This window comes from Bufo bufo, chromosome 3 (assembly GCF_905171765.1).
Source record: "Bufo bufo chromosome 3, aBufBuf1.1, whole genome shotgun sequence".
Lineage (NCBI taxonomy): Eukaryota > Metazoa > Chordata > Amphibia > Anura > Bufonidae > Bufo > Bufo bufo.
In genome coordinates, this window is record NC_053391.1 from 576816513 (window position 1) to 576838374 (window position 21862).

General features: G+C 47.6%; 1 protein-coding gene across 3 annotated transcripts in view; it reads right to left on the reverse strand.

Annotated features, from left to right (window-relative positions):
• Nucleotides 1-21862, reverse strand: part of ARHGAP9 (Rho GTPase activating protein 9) — a 223264-nt gene that overhangs the window by 152897 nt on the left and 48505 nt on the right. For 2 of the 3 annotated variants that reach the window (XM_040425737.1, XM_040425734.1), the window contains exon 2: nt 8295-8602. In XM_040425737.1, the coding sequence (XP_040281671.1) occupies nt 8295-8592 (298 nt within the window). In that variant the 5' untranslated portion in view covers nt 8593-8602. Of the gene's footprint in view, nt 1-8294; nt 8603-9379; nt 9443-21862 lie in introns of all 3 variants that reach the window. The other variant, XM_040425736.1, reaches the window with a different exon arrangement.

The following is a 21862-nucleotide window of genomic DNA, read 5'->3' on the forward strand; positions in this document are numbered from 1 at the left end:
ACTTCTGGCAACCCTTTTCTGAAAAAAACGTCCTCAAAGTCCGAAACAAATGTAGGTAGGGGTAGCTATGGAGGCGACTAAGCAATTGCTATTTAAGCAATTTTCTCTGCAATGCCTCACTCACTCCAATTATCTCCCTGGCCTGCCAATTCCACCACTGGATTGTGCGCTACCAACCAGGAAGACCCAACACCACAGAGTGGGAAGCCCCTCCAGAACATAACATGAAAGCAACTCGTTATGGTGGTCCCCTACCCGAAGGTGTAAATTAGGGACAATGTGAGTGAGGTTTCTCTGAGACAGAGGAGCAGAATCAATAGCGAATATGGGAATAGGTCTCTGTAGCGTACAGAGAGACAAACCCATAGTGTGGGCAAAATGGGCATCTATCAAATTTACTCCTGCTCCACTGTCTAGAAAAAAAGAAATAGTCTCCGTCTTAACACCAAAAACAACAACCGCTGGCAACACAAATTGCGATGTTCGTATGTAGGAAACGTATACCCCCCGGCTGACATCCTCCACACAGCCTGGGGTTAGAGTTTTCCGATTGGCTTTGTTTTTGAGAAAGGAAGGACAGACATTAATAAAATGACCTCTCTCCCCACAGAAAAAACATACCCTATGCCTACGGCAAGCCTCAGGAGGATGTACCTGACGAGTAGTTCCTCCTAGCTGCATAGGCTTGTCTAAGTCCGTACAGACTACCTGCTGCTTGGGAGGGGTTACCAATTGCTCCGGATTTTTCAATCTGTCCCTAAGACGTCTATCTATTCTGATAGAAAGGGACATAACCGCATCAAGGGAAAAGGGAGTCTCATACAGCGCAAGCGCATCCTTAATCCTTTCGGATAACCCAGAGCAGAACTGACTCCTGAGAGCCAGGTCGTTCCACTGGGTATCCGGAACTCTGAGTGTGGCGAAACCGACCTCGCCACTGGGTTTTGGAGAGGACTGGCTGCTGGCCTCTTGCCCTAGGATTATGGGCCATATACTAACTTTTAAACCCCTGAACCGATTCAAGTGAATTTTGGATAGGTTTGTCCCCACGTTATACTGTTTAAATTAATGTAAGTTATGTGTATGGCAAATGTAAACTCACAAAGGTTGTAACAATTTATAATAAGTGTAAACTTGTCAGCTTGGGAGGAATATGCGGGTGTGTTTCTATTGTGCCATTGTCCCATTGTGTGTTTAAAATGGTGATGTCTGTTCTGTTGTCCTCACATGTGTATTGGCAATCTCCCTTTGTCCTCAGAGATAATTGGATTGCTCTTCAGGTTGTCTGGACAGAGAGGAGAAGACCATGATGCATTGTGGGGATATGTTGTCCTATGTCCCAGTCTTCATTCTGGTCCTCTGGGGGCGTGAACGATTGGTTTCTGTACTTACATTGTATGTGTTGTAAATTACTGATTGGTTGCATTTCAAACCCCTGTGGGCAGTACTATGTTTGTGGTTTATGAATAAAAGAGGCTGTACGTGAAGTACAGTCAGTCCACTGTTTGACCCTCAACACAGAGCCTTGTCTCGTTATTGGGGGTATCCGCTGTATGCTGGTAGAGACTGATTGCCAGGATTGTATGCTTTTCCTGTTCGTCTGCTAGCCGCTATTCGTGAGGTTCCAGTTTGGAGTGCTACTTTGTATCCAGTTCGGGAGGTTGGTGTATCCTGCAGTAGCTGTGCCTGTCTCTCAGAAAGGGGCTGATCGCCTAAACGGATTTTAACCCCTTGTCTGCTGAAACGGTCCGTTACATTGGTGGCAAGCAGCGGGATCGTTCCCACAGCCCAGAAGGACAGCTACAAAGAAACATCATTCCCTGGAATTACAATTTGAGGGCAACGCATGTCCCAGTACAGCGACCCTGACAGCACCAGAATGGAAACAGCAGTGGAGTACGATGAGGGTGTCATGGATGACAGAGATGCAGTCCGCAAAGGCATCTGGTACCAGGTACTGGGTATTGTGGAGTATATGCAGGACGAGAGACTCCCCACGGAAGACCAGCGGTTGCAGAAGCGAGTAGCCCTGCGGATGCCCTTCCTGGGAGAGCAGCCCCGGGAGGAATGGGTAAAGGAATTGGAACTCCTAGCATGGCGGCAGCTGTGGCTGGAAGATGCCTACCAGGCGCTCTGGTGGTATGGGGCACAGTACCTACCCAGGACAGCTGAGCATGACAAGCCGGAGGGAGAGGAGTTTGATGGTCCTGGCTTGTTATGGGAGACCTTTTCAGAGCTGGAGTTTGGGAGCCCTACACAAGCCCAGTTCCATGATCTCTTGGAATGGAGGGAGAGCAGGTATGACTGGGATGACACTCATGAGATTGAGCAGGACCTGGTCCACCTGGTGACCCGGGAGATGGAGCTGGAACAGGGCTACCAGCAGCTGTTCAACGCCAGTGAGAAGGCTCAGCAGGACAGTAAGGTGACAGACCCAGTCTCCATTCCCCAGCGGCAGTGTGAATTGCAGGGAATTGGGAGCCCAGTCTCCATTCCCCAGCGGCAGTGTGAAGTGCAGGGAGAGGAGAGCAGCGTCCTCCCTCCTCAGCGGCAGGCGGAGTTACAGGGGGCAGAGGTAGTTGTTCCTGCCCCCCAGCAGCAGCATGATTTTTTGGGAATTGGGAGCCCAGTCTCCATTCCCCAGCGGCAGGCGGAGTTACAGGGGGCAGAGACAGTCGGTCCTGTCCCCCAGTGGCAGAGTGTCCAGCAGGGAATAGAGAGCCCAGTCTCCTTTCCCCAGCAACAGGACACTGTATTGGGAGCGGAGACGGTCTGTCGCCCTCCCCAGCGGCTGGAAGTATGTATGGGAGAGGAGCTCGTTACCCCCTCTCCCCAGCGGCAGCTTAACGCACCAGGGGGAGACAGTAAGCCCCACAACCGTGCAGATGGGACCGTGGTCTCTGCACTTACAGCACAGGGGGTAGAGACAGTCGGTCTCCCCCTCCAACAACCAGGCTCCAACCAGGCTTCTTCCGTGGTAGCGCTGGCACCAGGGCAGAGTACCGCTGATACCTGCCCACAAAGCAACCTCCACTCCAAGCCAGGGAGCAACACAGAGACCGGGAGTACCAGCTACCAATATAACCTTGGTGGACTCACTGGACAGAGACAGGCTACTAAAGTCAACAGGTCCAGTATTTGGTTGTGGGTGGGCTGCCAGACTAACTCAGGTACCGACCGGCGTGAGGTCAGGTATCTGGTTAGTCTTCCCTGGGGGGGGGAGATGTGTGGCGAAACCGACCTCGCCACTGGGTTTTGGAGAGGACTGGCTGCTGACCTCTTGCCCCAGGATTATGGGCCATATACTAACTTTTAAACCCCTGAACCGATTCAAGTGAATTTTGGATAGGTTTGTCCCCACGTTATACTGTTTAAATTAATGTAAGTTATGTGTATGGCAAATGTAAACTCACAAAGTTGTAACAATTTATAATAAGTGTAACTTGTCAGCTTGGGAGGAATATGCGGGTGTGTTTCTATTGTGCCATTGTCCCATTGTGTGTTTAAAATGGTGATGTCTGTTCTGTTGTCCTCACATGTCTATTGGCGATCTCCCTTTGTCCTCAGAGATAATTGGATTGCTCTTCAGGTTGTCTGGACAGAGAGGAGGAGACCATGATGCATTGTGGGGATATGTTGTCCTATGTCCCAGTCTTCATTCTGGTCCTCTGGGGGCGTGAACGATTGGTTTCTGTACTTACATTGTATGTGTTGTAAATTACTGATTGGTTGCATTTCAAACCCCTGTGGGCAGTACTATGTTTGTGGTTTATGAATAAAAGAGGCTGTACGTGAAGTACAGTCAGTCCACTGTTTGACCCTCAACACGGAGCCTTGTCTCGTTATTGGGGGGATTCGCTGTATGCTGTTAGAAGACCGATTGCCAGGATTGTATGCTTTTCCTGTTCGTCTGCTAGCAGCTATTCGTGAGGTTCCAGTTTGGAGTGCTACTTTGTATCCAGTTCGGGACATTGGTGTTCTGCAGTAGCTGTGCCTGTCTCTCAGAAAGGGGCTTATCGCCTGAACGGATTTTAACCCCTTGTCTGCTGAAACGGTCCGTTACACTGAGCAATACTCCTCTACTGGCCGCTCTCCCTGTAGGAGTCTCCGTAATTTTGATTCAGCCAGTGCGACTCGGTCAGGGTCATCATATATGAGACCCAAGGCCCCAAAAAATTCATCCACTGACCGGAGAGCCTGGGAATCAGTGGGTAAAGAGAACGCCCAGGATTGCGGGTCCCCCTGAATCAGGGAAATAACAACCCCCACCCGCTGTTCTTCATTACCAGAGGAGTAAGGGCGCAGCTTAAAATATAATTTACAGGCCTCACGGAACGTCACAAATTTGTCCCTTCCCCCAGAAAATCTGTCAGGAAGAGCAACCTTGGGTTCCGCAACAACCTGATTACCCATAGCAACCGCTGGGCTTGCGGTCTGTTGCAATTGCTGCTGTTGCTGGAGGACCGACGCCTTCAATCCTGCCACCTCCAAAGACAGGCCTTGAAGTTGCTTTGACAAAGCAGCAATTGGATCCATACTGGATTCTAAGTAGGTAGAAAGAAAAAGTTTTTTTTTTTTTTCTACCTACACAAAATAAGGGCCAGATATAATGTAATGACCGGCGTCACGCAAAGGGAGGGAAATGGAAAGGCCCTGTCCAAGGGAGAGGGAAAGGTGGTGACCCCTGACTCACCTTGAGGCTGGCACCTGACTGCCCTGACGTCCCTAGACGGGTTCCTCACCCGTACGCCGATCAAGTGTCTAAACCCTGGCTTTCCCTAAGATGAGCCCTATGTAGTGAACGGGGCGGTGGGATCACTAGTCCGCACCACTGACACTAAAAGGAAAACACCAAGGAGAGGACAGACAATACAGACAAACATATATTCCCAGGTGGGCGACAACAGCAGACCACAAAGGCCCAACAGGGATCCGGAGGGTAACGTTCTGGAACAACAACCAGGGAACACAGCTACACAGCTCCAGTGGGTCAGTATAGAAGTCCAGGCAGGAAGCTCTGTATCTGGCAACCAGAGAAGTGGGAGAGGGGAATATAAGGAGGTTGGGATTGCTGGACAAGAGACAGCTGAGGAGAAGGAGCTACGGATCCCTGAGTGAGCCAAAAAGGGTTGCAAGGCAAACCCAGAAAGCTACCATAAAGAAACAGCACTATTTTTATACATAGAGCGCGCAGCCACCCGCTGCGACTTCCTGACCCTGGGTATAACGGAGTCAGGCGTGTCTCTTGACACCCTCGTGACAATTATATACTAGAATTGGGAGAAGGATTATATACTGGCACTGGGGGGAGCACTATATTCTGGCATTGGGAGGAGGAGTATATACTGGCACTGTGGGAGCATTATATACTGGCATTGGGAGGAGAATTATATACTGGCACTGGGAAGAGCATTATATACTGGCATTGGGAGGAGGATTGTATACTAGCACTGGGAAGAGCATTATATGCTAGCATTGGGAGAAGGATTATATACTGGCACTAGGGGGAGCACTAAATACTGGCACTTGCTACTAATCAGGGAACTCTTGGGAAGCATTATCACTATTGTGGGCACTATTACTAAAGAGGGCAGTCTAGGAGAACTATTAATACAAGGGGATCTGTATGGCAGTTATTTCTGACAGTATAGTGTTTGTGGGAGCACATTGGGCACAGTATTGGTAGCAGCAGAAGGATGACAGTGGTCTGTATAAATTTAGGGGAATGATTTGCAGAATCTGTAGTAGTCCCCCATGTGCCATATAGTAATACTGCTGTCTTCTTATGTGGCAGAGGGGGCTGTACACCCTTGACCAAAGACGTCTGCCTGTGATGGTCTGGACCAAATGGAGAATAAAAGGAAAGTGAAGAACTCAAATCCGTTGAGATGTAACCTGTAAATCACTGGATCTGCCATGACTGTTTCTTTTAAATGTGTTCTAATATCTCCGCCTAGGGCAACAAAATACCTACTCCCGGCCCTTCCCTGGTAACCTATGCTATTCCATACAATGATATCCATACATGTCTATATTGGAACCCTACAGGTGGCAGATGCCACTGTATGGTATCTGTCGGAAGCATCCATTTATGGTATACCTCCCAGTATATACAGTACAGACCAAAAGTTTGGACACACCTTCTCATTCAAAGAGTTTTCTTTATTTTCATGACTATGAAAATTGTAGATTCACACTGAAGGCATCAAAACTATGAATTAACACATGTGGAATTAAATACATAGCAAACAAGTGTGAAACAACTGAAAATATGTCATATTCTAGGTTCTTCAAAGTAGCCACCTTTTGCTTTGATTACTGCTTTGCACACTCTTGGCATTCTCTTGATGAGCTTCAAGAGGTAGTCCCCTGAAATGGTTTTCACTTCACAGGTGTGCCCTGTCAGGTTTAATAAGTGGGATTTCTTGCCTTATAAATGGGGTTGGGACCATCAGTGGCGTTGAGGAGAAGTCAGGTGGATACACAGCTGATAGTCCTACTGAATAGACTGTTATAATTTGTATTATGGCAAGAAAAAAGCAGCTAAGTAAAGAAAAACGAGTGGCCATCATTACTTTAAGAAATGAAGGTCAGACAGTCAGCCGAAAAATTGGGAAAACTTTGAAAGTAAGGGCTATTTGACCATGAAGGAGAGTGATGGGGTGCTGCGCCAGATGACCTGGCCTCCACAGTCACCGACCCTGAACCCAATCGAGATGGTTTGGGGTGAGCTGGACCGCAGAGTGAAGGCAAAAGGGCCAACAAGTGCTAAGCATCTCTGGGAACTCCTTCAAGACTGTTGGAAGACCATTTCAGGGGACTACCTCTTGAAGCTCATCAATAGAATGCCAAGAGTGTGCAAAGCAGTAATCAAAGCAAAAGGTGGCTACTTTGAAGTACCTAGAATATGACATATTTTTAGTTGTTTCACACTTGTTTGTTATGTATATAATTCCACATGTGTTAATTCATAGTTTTGATGCCTTCATAGACCAAAAGTTTGGACACACCTTCTCATTCAAAGAGTTTTCTTTATTTTCATGACTATGAAGGCATCAAAACTATGAATTAACACATGTGGAATTATATACATAACAAACAAGTGTGAAACAACTGAAAATATGTAATATTCCAGGTTCTTCAAAGTAGCCACCTTTTGCTTTGATTACTGCTTTGCACACTCTTGGCATTCTCTTGATGAGCTTCAAGAGGTAGCCCCCTGAAATGGTCTTCCAACAGTCTTGAAGGAGTTCCCAGAGATGCTTAGCACTTGTTGGCCCTTTTGCCTTCACTCTGTGGTCCAGCTCACCCCAAACCATCTCGATTGGGTTCAGGTCCGGTGACTGTGGAGGCCAGGTCATCTGGCGCAGCACCCCATCACTCTCCTTCATGGTCAAATAGCCCTTACTTTCAAAGTTTTCCCAATTTTTCGGCTGACTGACTGACCTTCATTTCTTAAAGTAATGATGGCCACTCGTTTTTCTTTACTTAGCTGCTTTTTTCTTGCCATAATACAAATTATAACAGTCTATTCAGTAGGACTATCAGCTGTGTATCCACCTGACTTCTCCTCAACGCAACTGATGGTCCCAACCCCCTTTATAAGGCAAGAAATCCCACTTATTAAACCTGACAGGGCACACCTGTGAAGTGAAAACCATTTTAGGGGACTACCTCTTGAAGCTCATCAAGAGAATGCCAAGAGTGTGCAAAGCAGTAATCAAAGCAAAAGGTGGCTACTTTGAAGAACCTAGAATATGACATATTTTCAGTTGTTTCACACTTGTTATGTATATAATTCCACATGTGTTAATTCATAGTTTTGATGCCTTCAGTGTGAATCTACAATTTTCATAGTCATGAAAATAAAGAAAACTCTTTGAATGAGAAGGTGTGTCCAAACTTTTGGTCTGTACTGTATATGTTCAGTGAAGGCTATTAACATGACGTGAACAGAGCCTTGATCAAACACTCAGTAACTGCACTGTAAGTACATTAGCAGAATGCAGGCTACTTTGGAACAGCAGATACAGCGTGCATCTGTAGATATGCCAATGGTGAATCCATAGGAAAAGTGAATTCCCAACTGCTTCTCACTTTATCTCAACTCACAGTTGACAATAAAAGTTATATTAGGAAATAGCATCATATCCATTTGCCAGACATGTCTGTGTTTTTGGCTTATAACTTTATATACCATTATATAATAATATGCATACAGATAGTCTTCTGTTCACAGATAAAGCAATCACAACGGGACATGCTACAGTAGGTCACAAATAATAGTATATTACCTATACGTTCTGTTCTACTCCGCTGCCCCAGATTTCTGTGAGTGATCAGCTCGTTGATATAAGAAGTGGGCACATTGAATGGTTTGTTGGTTTCACAATCTCCAATCTTCCTGACCTGCCACCAATCTTTATCCAGCTTGTTTAGCAGTAGAAGGATATCTCCCTCTTTCAGACTAATGATGCTTCCATCAGCCACCTTGAACATATAGCTGCTGAGGACTCGCAAGATCACTGGCTTTGTTGAAGGGTGTGCCCTTTTCCAGCTGCGGCCCTCCAGTGTCCAGAGTCCAGAGAACATCTCAGGAAACCTAACAAAAAAATGGAAGATCAGTCAACTTGATAAAGCCATTTCCGTTTGGGGCTACAGGGTGATCTTGGCCACAACACCTGTCGCATGACCAAAAATCGCTATGTCGCAGTACAGCCTTTCCAGGGAAAGGGGTCGCTGTGCCACTTGCAAGTTGTCGCAACCTCAGGGTTGAATCTATCCGCAAAGCTGTCCTAACCACACAGCAGGACAAGTTACTTCACAGCACTGAGGTAAAGAGCTACCTTATCCTCCTCTCTGCTCTGACTGTCAGGGATTATGATCCTGATTACAGATGATAAGATCTTCAGATAAATCTCTGTAGGAATGGAGTTTATGAGGAGACATGAAGTACAGAGAGGACAGACTGTGGTAATGTGGGGCTGTGGTAATGGAGACTGCATACAAGTGCTGCTGCTCATTATCTACACCCCAACTATCCTCTCTGTACTTCATGTCTCCTAATGAACTCCATTCCTACAGAGATTCATCTGAAGATCATATTAAACTGTATTCAGGATCATAATCTCTGACAAGAGAGGAAGATGGTGCAGCTCTTCAACTTGTCCTCCTGTGTAATTAGGACAGGTTTTGTGTGGACTAGTAGGATGTCTGCCATTTTATTTTTCCTAATGACTGCTCCCCTGACAAAACGAGCTATTATAACTAATGAAAGGTATTTGGTAATATATTTATAATGAAGTATTATTTAAGTATGTCCATTTTCTTAATTCCCGGAGAACCCCTTTAAATCACTGTTAATTAACTGTAATGAGACCTCAGTTTTGGTATTTATGAGCTGTTGTTCCCTCCGTGGATGGTTGACAGCTTCCTTCCTATACTGTGTAAAGAAAGAAAGTTAGAAAATCAGTGTGGGAGATGAGGAGACAGTGCTTAAATATTTATCTTGTTTATATACACTGCTCAAAAAAATAAAGGGAACACTTAAACAACACAATGTAACTCCAAGTCAATCACACTTCTGTGAAATCAAACTGTCCACTTAGGAAGCAACACTGAGTGACAATCAATTTCACATGCTGTTGTGCAAATGGGATAGACAACAGGTGGAAATTATAGGCAATTAGCAAGACACCCCCAATAAAGGAGTGGTTCTGCAGGTGGTAAACACAGACCACTTCTCAGTTCCTATGCTTCCTGGCTGATGTTTTGGTCACTTTTGAATGCTGGCGGTGCTTTCACTCTAGTGGTAGCATGAGACGGAGTCTACAACCCACACAAGTGGCTCAGGTAGTGCAGCTTATCCAGGATGGCACATCAATGCGAGTTGTGGCAAGAAGGTTTGCTGTGTCTGTCAGTGTAGTGTCCAGAGCATGGAGGCGCTACCAGGAGACAGGCCAGTACATCAGGAGACGTGGAGGAGGCCGTAGGAGGGCAACAACCCAGCAGCAGGACCGCTACCTCCACCTTTGTGCAAGGAGGAACAGGAGGAGCACTGCCAGAGCCCTGCAAAATGACCTCCAGCAGGCCACAAATGTGCATGTGTCTGCTCAAACGGTCAGAAACAGACTCCATGAGGGTGATATGAGGGCCCGACGTCCACAGGTGGGGGTTGTGCTTACAGTCCAACACCGTGCAGGACGTTTGGCATTTGCCAGAGAACACCAAGATTCGCAAATTCGCCACTGGCGCCCTGTGCTCTTCACAGATGAAAGCAGGTTCACACTGAGCACATGTGACAGACGTGACAGAGTCTTGAGACGCCGTGGAGAACGTTCTGCTGCCTGCAACATCCTCCAGCATGACCGGTTTGGCATTGGGTCAGTAATGGTGTGGGGTGGCATTTCTTTGGAGGGCCACACAGCCCTCTATGTGCTCGCCAGAGGTAGCCTGACTGCCATTAGGTACCGAGATGAGATCCTCAGACTCCTTGTGAGACCATATGCTGGTGCGGTTGGCCCTGGGTTCCTCCTAATGCAAGACAATGCTAGACCTCATGTGGCTGGAGTGTGTCAGCAGTTCCTGCAAGACGAACGCATTGATGCTATGGACTGGCCCGCTCGTTCCCCAGACCTGAATCCAATTGAGCACATCTGGGACATCATGTCTCGCTCTATCCACCAACGTCACGTTGCACCATAGACTGTCCAGGAGTTGGCAGATGCTTTAGTCCAGGTCTGGGAGGAGATCCCTCAGGAGACCGTCCGCCACCTCATCAGGAGCATGCACAGGCGTTGTAGGGAGGTCATACAGGCACGTGGAGGCCACACACACTACTGAGCCTCATTTTGACTTGTTTTAAGGACATTACATCAAAGTTGGATCAGCCTGTAGTGTGTTTTTCCACTTTAATTTTGAGTGTGACTCCAAATCCAGTCCTCCATGGGTTGAAAAATTTGATTTCCATTTTTTAATTTTTGTGTGATTTTGTTGTCAGCACATTCAACTATGTAAAGAACAAAGTATTTCAGAAGAATATTTAATTAATTCAGATCTAGGATGTGTTATTTTTGTGTTCCCTTTATTTTTTTGAGCAGTGTAGTATTGACATATTTCACAGAGCTTTACAGACATTTTCATCACTCACTGTCCCCGTTGAAACCTACAATCTACTTTTCCTTTCAGTTTGTCTTTGGTGTGTGTGAAGAAACCAGAGTACCCAGAGAAAACCCACACAAATGCATGGAGAATATACAAATTCCATTCAGAAGTTGCCCTTAGTTGGTGTCATGGTGGGGAGTGGGGGAAACCCTCCATCGTACAATGTGGGGATTATAGGAAGCAGCTAGGCCTGGAATCAGGTAAAAGGGAGCTGGAAACCAACTAAGCATCCCTAAATCCTATCCCTGACCTCCTGACTGTATGAGCCACCCTCGATGGTAGGGGGGCTCATACTCTCGAACCTGGGCACTACTGACCCTAACGGTCCCTGCAATATGGCGTCAGAAGGTGGAGACAACTGATTCCTCCAAGACACGGAGGAACCGGAGTCTCCAACAGGCCTAGCAACAAAGGGGAAGAAAGTGGCAGAGGCAGAAAACACTACTGCCAACAGGACCAGCATGGACACTTAGCTGACACAGCTGCAACAGGAACTGGAGCCGTCCATGCCTCTACCACTGGATACTGGAAATGCGCATAGGCCCAAACACACAAACCAGGCAGGACCCAGCACAAACACCAAGCACAGAATCCAGTAGAAACAACCTGGACCACCATGAGGCATGAACCCCGGCAGCACCAGGCGAGCTTCTTGTAGTTCCCCCTCCGGGGAACTCCAGGGACCCCATTCCGGAGGTAAGGACATACAAAGGATATGTCTGGCATCCATGCTGACCTGAAACAGGCCAGACATGAAACACCAAACCAGACATAACAACAAACCCCAAACATAAACCCACATCAAACATACAACAAGTGAGGTAGGGTAACAGCAACAGACACAAAGGGGTGACATCAGAAGACATCAGGTGACATCGGGTGACATTGATGTCCCATAAGCTGGCCCTCACGGACTGGGCAGATGGAAAAGCACCAGCTCCTCAAGAAACTGAAGACAATCGGACCTCAGGCTCACAACTCAGAACAATAAGAGCCAAGAGGCCACACCCAGCTCCACCTTGCACACACATTAACCCCATACACACCAGAAATGGGAACAGAAACAGCCTAAAAGGGGAAGTGCACATGCATGCATAACAAACAACACGTTGCCACCAGCAACCATCATGCATGGCGAAAGTGTCATGGCAAACTACCACCAAGCCGTGACAGTTGGACTTGAATGCAGGGCCCTCAGAACCAGTACTAACCACTACGCCACTATGCTGCCCTACTGAGCCACCATGCAGCTGATGAATATTTTGGACTTCAAACAGGGGCACACCACTGATGAGGTAAAGTGAGGCAGTGACCTCAAGACGCACTCTGCTAGATCTGCAGGGGGTGAAAATTTTGCCGCCGTGACAAAACCACTTCCCACGAACCTCCCCATACCACGACCCCAATCCTTACCACTCCAAACCCAGAAAAAGGGAAGGGTGGGTGGGAGCTTTCCTTTCTACCTAAAATGGCGCCCTGCCTTCTTCTTCCCTGCCTATTTAACCCCTTAACTCCACCCCCTCACTCAAACTAACCTATCCTAACCTTTATCCCTACCCTAGCCCCCCCCTCCCTCTACCCTAGTCCGACCCCCCCCCCCCCCTCCCCCCCTCAGTCCGGCCATTGCTGTACCTGTGTGTGTATATAAATAAATAAATATATATATATGACTCAAATAAGCAAATTAGTGGCTCACCTGAGGGACCCCTATGCACTCGGTGCACTCCTTTAGAATCACCCAGATCCAGAAAGCAAAAATAGAAAATCGTATTTGAGGGGCGCGCAAATATCTGAGAGCTCTGGACAACAGTGTATGTCAAAAATCTGTATTTATTGTACACCACTAAGGAACAAATAAAATGTAGTATAGAATACAATGTAGTAAAATAGACTAGCGAATAGCACAAAATAGCACGAAAATAGCGACTAGCATGAAATAAAGTCCGCTGATAAAACTTGATATAAAAAAGTACTCTATGATAGGAGCAATAGCTGACATTTAATGCACCTAATTGTGGTATCCAAAATATATAAATTGCTGTGAGATGTCCCAATGGAGCCAGCAGATATACAATATAAAAGGATATATCTTGCCACCTGTTGAAGAGATGCTACTTTAAAATGTCCCCTATAAGAGAGGATCTCTGGTTAGATAGATATGTCTCCTTATTGATAAATATCTCCAATCAAACAATACCGAAAATAGTGGATGTCATACATTACCACTAGGCTTGTGGACACTTGCCAGGTATCTTCTTTCCCTGCCGCTCGGACCTACTACGGCGTCCCGTGTGGTCTCGCGGTCGTAGCACGGCGTCCCACGTGACCTGCCGGCGTCTCACGTGACTAAGATGTATCCACGTGACCTGCGCTAAGGGGAGTATAGTGTTCGGCTATGCGTTCCACTTGAGATTTGCGGACAAAGCCTCTGTGAATTTCTAGATGGAGATGTTCAATTTGGCTTACATATATAGCAGCTTGGGAACATGTCCATAATGTATAGTGCTTGCTAGGCCACTCCGACCATGCGCGTTTCGGGGTAACTCCCCTTCCTCAGTGGTAGTGTCAGCAAGCAGAGAGTATGGCGTATTTATACCCCAATATGAGTTGAATAGAATGATGGGATATCGGTGCATTGTAAACTCTGGCATGGAGTAGTGGCGGCCATATAGAAAACGTGATTGCGTTATTGGTGCGTTCTATATAAAAACATTTAAGACTAGAGTTGAGCGAACACCTGGATGTTCGGGTTCGAGAAGTTCGGCCGAACTTCCCGGAAATGTTCGGGTTCGGGATCCGAACCCGACCCGAACTTCGTCCCGAACCCGAACCCCATTGAAGTCAATGGGGACCCGAACTTTTCGGCACTAAAAAGGCTGTAAAACAGCCCAGGAAAGAGCTAGAGGGCTGCAAAAGGCAGCAACATGTAGGTAAATCCCCTGCAAACAAATGTGGATAGGGAAATGAATTAAAATAAAAATAAAAAAAATAAAAATTAACCAATATCAGTTGAACAGAGGTCCCATAGCAGAGAATCTGGCTTCACGTCAGCAGAGAATCAGTCTCTTCATGCCATAGCAGAGAATCTGGCTTCATGTCAGCAGAGAATCAGTCTCTTCATGCCATAGCAGAGAATCTGGCTTCATATCAGCAGAGAATCAGTCTTCATGTCATAGCAGAGAATCAGGCTTCACGTCACCCACCACTGGAACAGGCCACTGTCACATATTTAGGCCCCGGCACCCAGACAGAGGAGAGAGGTCCCGTAACAGAGAATCTGGCTTCATGTCAGCACAGAATCAGTCTTCATGTCATAGCAGAGAATCAGGCTTCACGTCAGCCACCACTGGAACAGGCCACTGTCACACATTTAGGCCCTGGCACCCAGACAGAGGAGAGAGGTCCCGTAACAGAGAATCTGGCTTTATGTCAGCACAGAATCAGTCTTCATGTCATAGCAGAGAATCAGGCTTCACGTCACCCACCACTGGAAGAGGCCACTGTCACACATTTAGGCCCTGGCACCCAGACAGAGGAGAGAGGTCCCGTAACAGAGAATCTGGCTTCATGTCAGCACAGAATCAGTCTTCATGTCATAGCAGAGAATCAGGCTTCACGTCAGCCACCACTGGAACAGGCCACTGTCACACATTTAGGCCCTGGCACCCAGACAGAGGAGAGAGGTCCCGTAACAGAGAATCTGGCTTCATGTCAGCACAGAATCAGTCTTCATGTCATAGCAGAGAATCAGGCTTCACGTCACCCACCACTGGAAGAGGCCACTGTCACACATTTAGGCCCTGGCACCCAGACAGAGGAGAGAAGTCCCGTAACAGAGAATCTGGCTTCATGTCAGCACAGAATCAGTCTTCATGTCATAGCAGAGAATCAGGCTTCACGTCAACCACCACTGGAAGAGGCCACTGTCACACATTTAGGCCCTGGCACCCAGACAGAGGAGAGAGGTCCCGTAACAGAGAATCTGGCTTCATGTCAGCACAGAATCAGTCTTCTTGTCATAGCAGAGAATCAGGCTTCACGTCAGCCACCACTGGAACAGGCCACTGTCACACATTTAGGCCCTGGCACCCAGACAGAGGAGAGAGGTCCCGTAACAGAGAATCTGGCTTCATGTCAGCACAGAATCAGTCTTCATGTCATAGCAGAGAATCAGGCTTCACGTCAGCCACCACTGGAACAGGCCACTGTCACACATTTAGGCCCTGGCACCCAGACAGAGGAGAGAGGTCCCGTAACAGAGAATCTGGCTTCATGTCAGCACAGAATCAGTCTTCATGTCATAGCAGAGAATCAGGCTTCACGTCACCCACCACTGGAAGAGGCCACTGTCACACATTTAGGCCCTGGCACCCAGACAGAGGAGAGAGGTCCCGTAACAGAGAATCTGGCTTCATGTCAGCACAGAATCAGTCTTCATGTCATAGCAGAGAATCAGGCTTCACGTCAGCCACCACTGGAACAGGCCACTGTCACACATTTAGGCCCTGGCACCCAGACAGAGGAGAGAGGTCCCGTAACAGAGAATCTGGCTTCATGTCAGCACAGAATCAGTCTTCATGTCATAGCAGAGAATCAGGCTTCACGTCAGCCACCACTGGAACAGGCCACTGTCACACATTTAGGCCCTGGCACCCAGACAGAGGAGAGAGGTCCCGTAACAGAGAATCTGGCTTTATGTCAGCACAGAATCAGTCTTCATGTCATAGCAGAGAATCAGGCTTCACGTCACCCACCACTGGAAGAGGCCACTGTCACACATTTAGGCCCTGGCACCCAGACAGAGGAGAGAGGTCCCGTAACAGAGAATCTGGCTTCATGTCAGCACAGAATCAGTCTTCATGTCATAGCAGAGAATCAGGCTTCACGTCAGCCACCACTGGAACAGGCCACTGTCACACATTTAGGCCCTGGCACCCAGACAGAGGAGAGAGGTCCCGTAACAGAGAATCTGGCTTCATGTCAGCACAGAATCAGTCTTCATGTCATAGCAGAGAATCAGGCTTCACGTCAGCCACCACTGGAACAGGCCACTGTCACACATTTAGGCCCTGGCACCCAGACAGAGGAGAGGTTCATTCAACTTTGGGTTGCCCCGCAATATAATGGTAAAATAAAAATAAAAATAGGATTGAATGAGGAAGTGCCCTGGAGTACAATAATATATGGTTAAGGGGAGGTAGTTAATGTCTAATCTGCACAAGGGATGGACAGGTCCTGTGGGATCCATGCCTGGTTCATTTTTATGAACGTCAGCTTGTCCACATTGGCTGTAGACAGGCGGCTGCGTTTGTATGTAATGACGCCCCCTGCCGTGCTGAATACACGCTCAGACAAAACGCTGGCCGCCGGACAGGCCAGCACCTCCAAGGCATAAAAGGCTAGCTCTGGCCACGTGGACAATTTGGAGACCCAGAAGTTGAATGGGGCCGAACCATCAGTCAGTACGTGGAGGGGTGTGCACAGGTACTGTTCCACCATGTTAGTGAAATGTTGCCTCCTGCTAACACGTTCCGTATCAGGTGGTGGTGCAGTTAGCTGTGGCGTGGTGACAAAACTTTTCCACATCTCTGCCATGCTAACCCTGCCCTCAGAGGAGCTGGCCGTGACACAGCTGCGTTGGCGACCTCTTGCTCCTCCTCTGCCTTCGCCTTGGGCTTCCACTGGTTCCCCTGTGACATTTGGGAATGCTCTCAGTAGCGCGTCTACCAACGTGCGCTTGTACTCGCGCATCTTCCTATCACGCTCCAGTGTAGGAAGTAAGGTGGGCACATTGTCTTTGTACCGGGGATCCAGCAGGGTGGCAACCCAGTAGTCCGCACACGTTAAAATGTGGGCAACTCTGCTGTCGTTGCGCAGGCACTGCAGCATGTAGTCGCTCATGTGTGCCAGGCTGCCCAGAGGTAAGGACAAGCTGTCCTCTGTGGGAGGCGTATCGTCATCGTCCTGTGTTTCCCCCCAGCCACGCACCAGTGATGGGCACGAGCTGCTTTGGGTGCCACCCCGCTGTGAACATGCTTCATCCTCATCCTCCTCCACCTCCTCCTCATGCTCGTCCTCCTCGTCCTCCAGTAGTGGGCCCTGTCTGGCCACATTTGTACCTGGCCTCTGCTGTTGCAAAAAACCTCCCTCTGAGTCACTTCGAAGAGACTGGCCCGAAAGTGCTAAAAATGACCCCTCTTCCTCCTCTTCCTCCTGGGCCACCTCCTCTTCCATCATCGCCCTAAGTGTTTTCTCAAGGAGACATAGAAGTGGTATTGTAACGCTGATAACGGCGTCATCGCCACTTGTTCATGTTGGTGGAGTACTCGAAACAGCGCAACAGGGCACACAGGTCTCGCATGGAGGCCCAGTCATTGGTGGTGAAGTGGTGCTGTTCCGCAGTGCGACTGACCCGTGCGTGCTGCAGCTGAAACTCCACTATGGCCTGCTGCTGCTCGCACAGTCTGTCCAGCATGTGCAAGGTGGAGTTCCACCTGGTGGGCACGTCGCATATGAGGCGGTGAGCGGGAAGGCCGAAGTTACGCTGTAGCGCAGACAGGCGAGCAGCGGCAGGGTGTGAACGCCGGAAGCGCGAACAGACGGCCCGCACTTTATGCAGCAGCTCTGACATGTCGGGGTAGTTGCGAATGAACTTATGCACCACCAAATTCAGCACATGCGCCAGGCAAGGGATGTGCGTCAAACCGGCTAGTCCCAGAGCTGCAACGAGATTTCGCCCATTATCGCACACCACCAGGCCGGGCTTGAGGCTCCCCGGCAGCAACCACTCGTCGGTCTGTTGTTCTATACCCCGCCACAACTCCTGTGCGGTGTGGGGCCTGTCCCCCAAACATATGAGTTTCAGAATGGCCTGCTGACGTTTACCCCGTGCTGTGCTGAAGTTGGTGGTGAAGGTGTGTGGCTGACTGGATGAGCAGGTGGAAGAAGAGGAGGAGGAAGCTGAGTAGGAGGAGGAGGAGACAGGAGGCAAAGAATGTTGCCCTGCGATCCTTGGCGGCGGAAGGACGTGCGCCAAACAGCTCTCCGCCTGGGGCCCAGCCGCCACTACATTTACCCAGTGTGCAGTTAGGGAGATATAGCGTCCCTGGCCGTGCTTACTGGTCCACGTATCTGTGGTTAGGTGGACCTTGCCACAGATGGCGTTGCGCAGTGCACACTTGATTTTATCGGACACTTGGTTGTGCAGGGAAGGCACGGCTCTCTTGGAGAAGTAGTGGCGGCTGGGAACAACATACTGTGGGACAGCAAGCGACATGAGCTGTTTGAAGCTGTCTGTGTCCACCAGCCTAAATGACAGCATTTCATAGGCCAGTAGTTTAGAAATGCTGGCATTCAGGGCCAGGGATCGAGGGTGGCTAGGTGGGAATTTACGCTTTCTCTCAAATGTTTGTGAGATGGAGAGCTGAACGCTGCCGTGTCACATGGTTGGGATGCTTGGTGACGCAGGTGGTGGTGTTGGTGGTACATCCCATGTTTGCTGGGCGGCAGGTGCCAACGTTCCTCCAGAGGCGGAGGAAGAGGCCGAGACGGCAGCAGCAGAAGAGGCCGAGGCGGCAGCAGCAGAAGAGGTAGCAGGGGGAGCCTGAGTGACTTCCTTGTTTTTAAGGTGTTTACTCCACTGCAGTTAATGCTTTGCATGCAGGTGCCTGGTCATGCAGGTTGTGCTAAGGTTCAGAACGTTAATGCCTCGCTTCAGGCTCTGGTGGCACAGCGTGCAAACCACTCGGGTCTTGTCGTCAGCACATTGTTTGAAGAGGTGCCAGGCCAGGGAACTCCTTGAAGCTGCCTTTGGGGTGCTCGGTCCCAGATGGCGGTGGTCAGTAGCAGGCGGAGTCTCTTGGCGGCGGGTGTTCTGATTTTGCCCACTGCTCCCTCTTTGTCTTTTGCTACGCTGTTGGCTCGGTCTCACCACTGCCTCTTCCTCCGAACTGTGAAAGTCAGTGGCACGACCTTCATTCCATGTGGGGTCTAGGACCTCATCGTCCCCTACATCGTCTTCCACCCAGTCTTGATCCCTGACCTCCTGTTCAGTCTGCACACTGCAGAAAGACGCAGCAGTTAGCACCTGTGTTTCGTCATTATCAGAGACGTGCTGAGGTGGTATTCCCATGTCCTCATCATCAGGAAACATAAGTGGTTGTGCGTTAGTGCATTCTATCTCTTCCACCCCTGGGGAAGGGCTAGGTGGATGCCCTTGGGAAACCCTGGCAGCAGAGTCTTCAAACAGCATAAGAGACTGCTGCATAACTTGAGGCTCAGACAGTTTCCCTGATATGCATGGGGGTGATGTGACAGACTGATGGGCTTGGTTTTCATGCGCCATCTGTGCGCTTTCTGCAGAAGACTGGGTGGGAGATAATGTGAACGTGCTGGATGCACTGTCGGCCACCCAATTGACTAATGCCTGTACCTGCTCAGGCCTTACCATCCTCGGCATTGGGCCCCACCAAATATCCCTGTAAATTCTGGCGGCTACTGGGACCTGAGGTAGTTGGTATACTAGGACGTGTGGCAGAACGGCCACGTCCTCTCCCAGCACCAGAGGTCCACTAACACCACCACGACCATGTCCACGTCCGCGTCCACGTCCCTTACTAGATGTTTTCCTCATTGTTACCGTTCACCACAATAAGAAAAATATTATTCGGGCCAATGTATTAAATTAAAATTCAGGCCTTTTTTTACAGACACCTAACACTGTCTGGCTATCTATTTAGGTACCGTATTACACTAATACAAGCACACCAGTAATGACAGATTTAGCTGAATATAAATGTCAGGCCTATTTTTTAGGCGCTGTGTGACAGGTATACCTTTAATCACAGAATTAGACTAATATACCCTTTTTGGGATACATTTAAAGTAGGCCTGATATAGCAGAAACTACTAATTTTGAGAATGGCAAATTTGGGAATTGTTTTTCAACCCAGAACAAAAACTGTGCTTTTACGGTCACTACAAATAATTTGACCAGCTAAAACAGTACTGATTTGGAGGAATATAAATGTCAGGACTATTTTTTAGGCGCTGGGTGACAGGTATACCTTTAATCACAGAATTAGACTTGTATCTGCACTGTAGCGTGTGTGTTAAGTTTTTCAGAATGACACTATCAGCACCTTGAATCTAATATACCCTTTTTGGGATAGATTTAAAGTAGGCCTGATATAGCAGAAACTACTAATTTTGAGAATGGCAAATTTGGGAATTGTTTTTCAACCCAGAACAAAAACTGTGCTTTTACGGTCACTAAAAATAACTTGACCAGCTAAAACAGTACTGATTTGGAGGAATATAAATGTCAGGCCTATTTTTTAGGCGCTGTGTGACAGATATACCTTTAATCACAGAATTAGACTTGTATCTGCACTGTAGCGTGTGTGTTAAGTTTTTCAGAATGACACTATCAGCACCTTAAATCTAATATACCCTTTTTGGGATACATTTAAAGTAGGCCTGATATAGCAGAAACTACTTATTTTGAGAATGGCAAATTTGGGAATTATTTTTCAACCCAGAACAAAAACTGTGCTTTTACGGTCACTACAAATAATTTGACCAGCTAAAACAGTACTGATTTGGAGGAATATAAATGTCAGGACTATTTTTTAGGCGCTGTGTGACAGGTATACCTTTAATCACAGAATTAGACTTGTATCTGCACTGTAGCGTGTGTGTTAAGTTTTTCAGAATGACACTATCAGCACCTTGAATCTAATATACCCTTTTTGGGATAGATTTAAAGTAGGCCTGATATAGCAGAAACTACTAATTTTGAGAATGGCAAATTTGGGAATTGTTTTTCAACCCAGAACAAAAACTGTGCTTTTACGGTCACTAAAAATAACTTGACCAGCTAAAACAGTACTGATTTGGAGGAATATAAATGTCAGGCCTATTTTTTAGGCGCTGTGTGACAGATATACCTTTAATCACAGAATTAGACTTGTATCTGCACTGTAGCGTGTGTGTTAAGTTTTTCAGAATGACACTATCAGCACCTTGAATCTAATATACCCTTTTTGGGATACATTTAAAGTAGGCCTGATATAGCAGAAACTACTTATTTTGAGAATGGCAAATTTGGGAATTGTTTTTCAACCCAGAACAAAAACTGTGCTTTTACGGTCACTACAAATAATTTGACCAGCTAAAACAGTACTGATTTGGAGGAATATAAATGTCAGGACTATTTTTTAGGCGCTGTGTGACAGGTATACCTTTAATCACAGAATTAGACTTGTATCTGCACTGTAGCGTGTGTGTTAAGTTTTTCAGACTGACACTATCAGCACCTTAAATCTAATATACCCTTTTTGGGATAGATTTAAAGTAGGCCTGATATAGCAGAAACTACTAATTTTGAGAATGGCAAATTTGGGAATAGTTTTTCAACCCAGAACAAAAACTGTGCTTTTACGGTCACTACAAATAATTTGACCAGCTAAAACAGTACTGATTTGGAGGAATATAAATGTCAGGCCTATTTTTTAGGCGCTGGGTGACAGGCTCAACTTGCCCCTGATGTAGTATATGGCCAAAAAATAACCACACTATAGATGGTTAAATGCACTTGGGTGACACAGGCTCAGCCTGCACCTGATGTAGTATATGGCCAAAAAATAACCACACTATTGATGGTTAAATGCACTTGATGAAAGCTTGACCCTGATGTAGG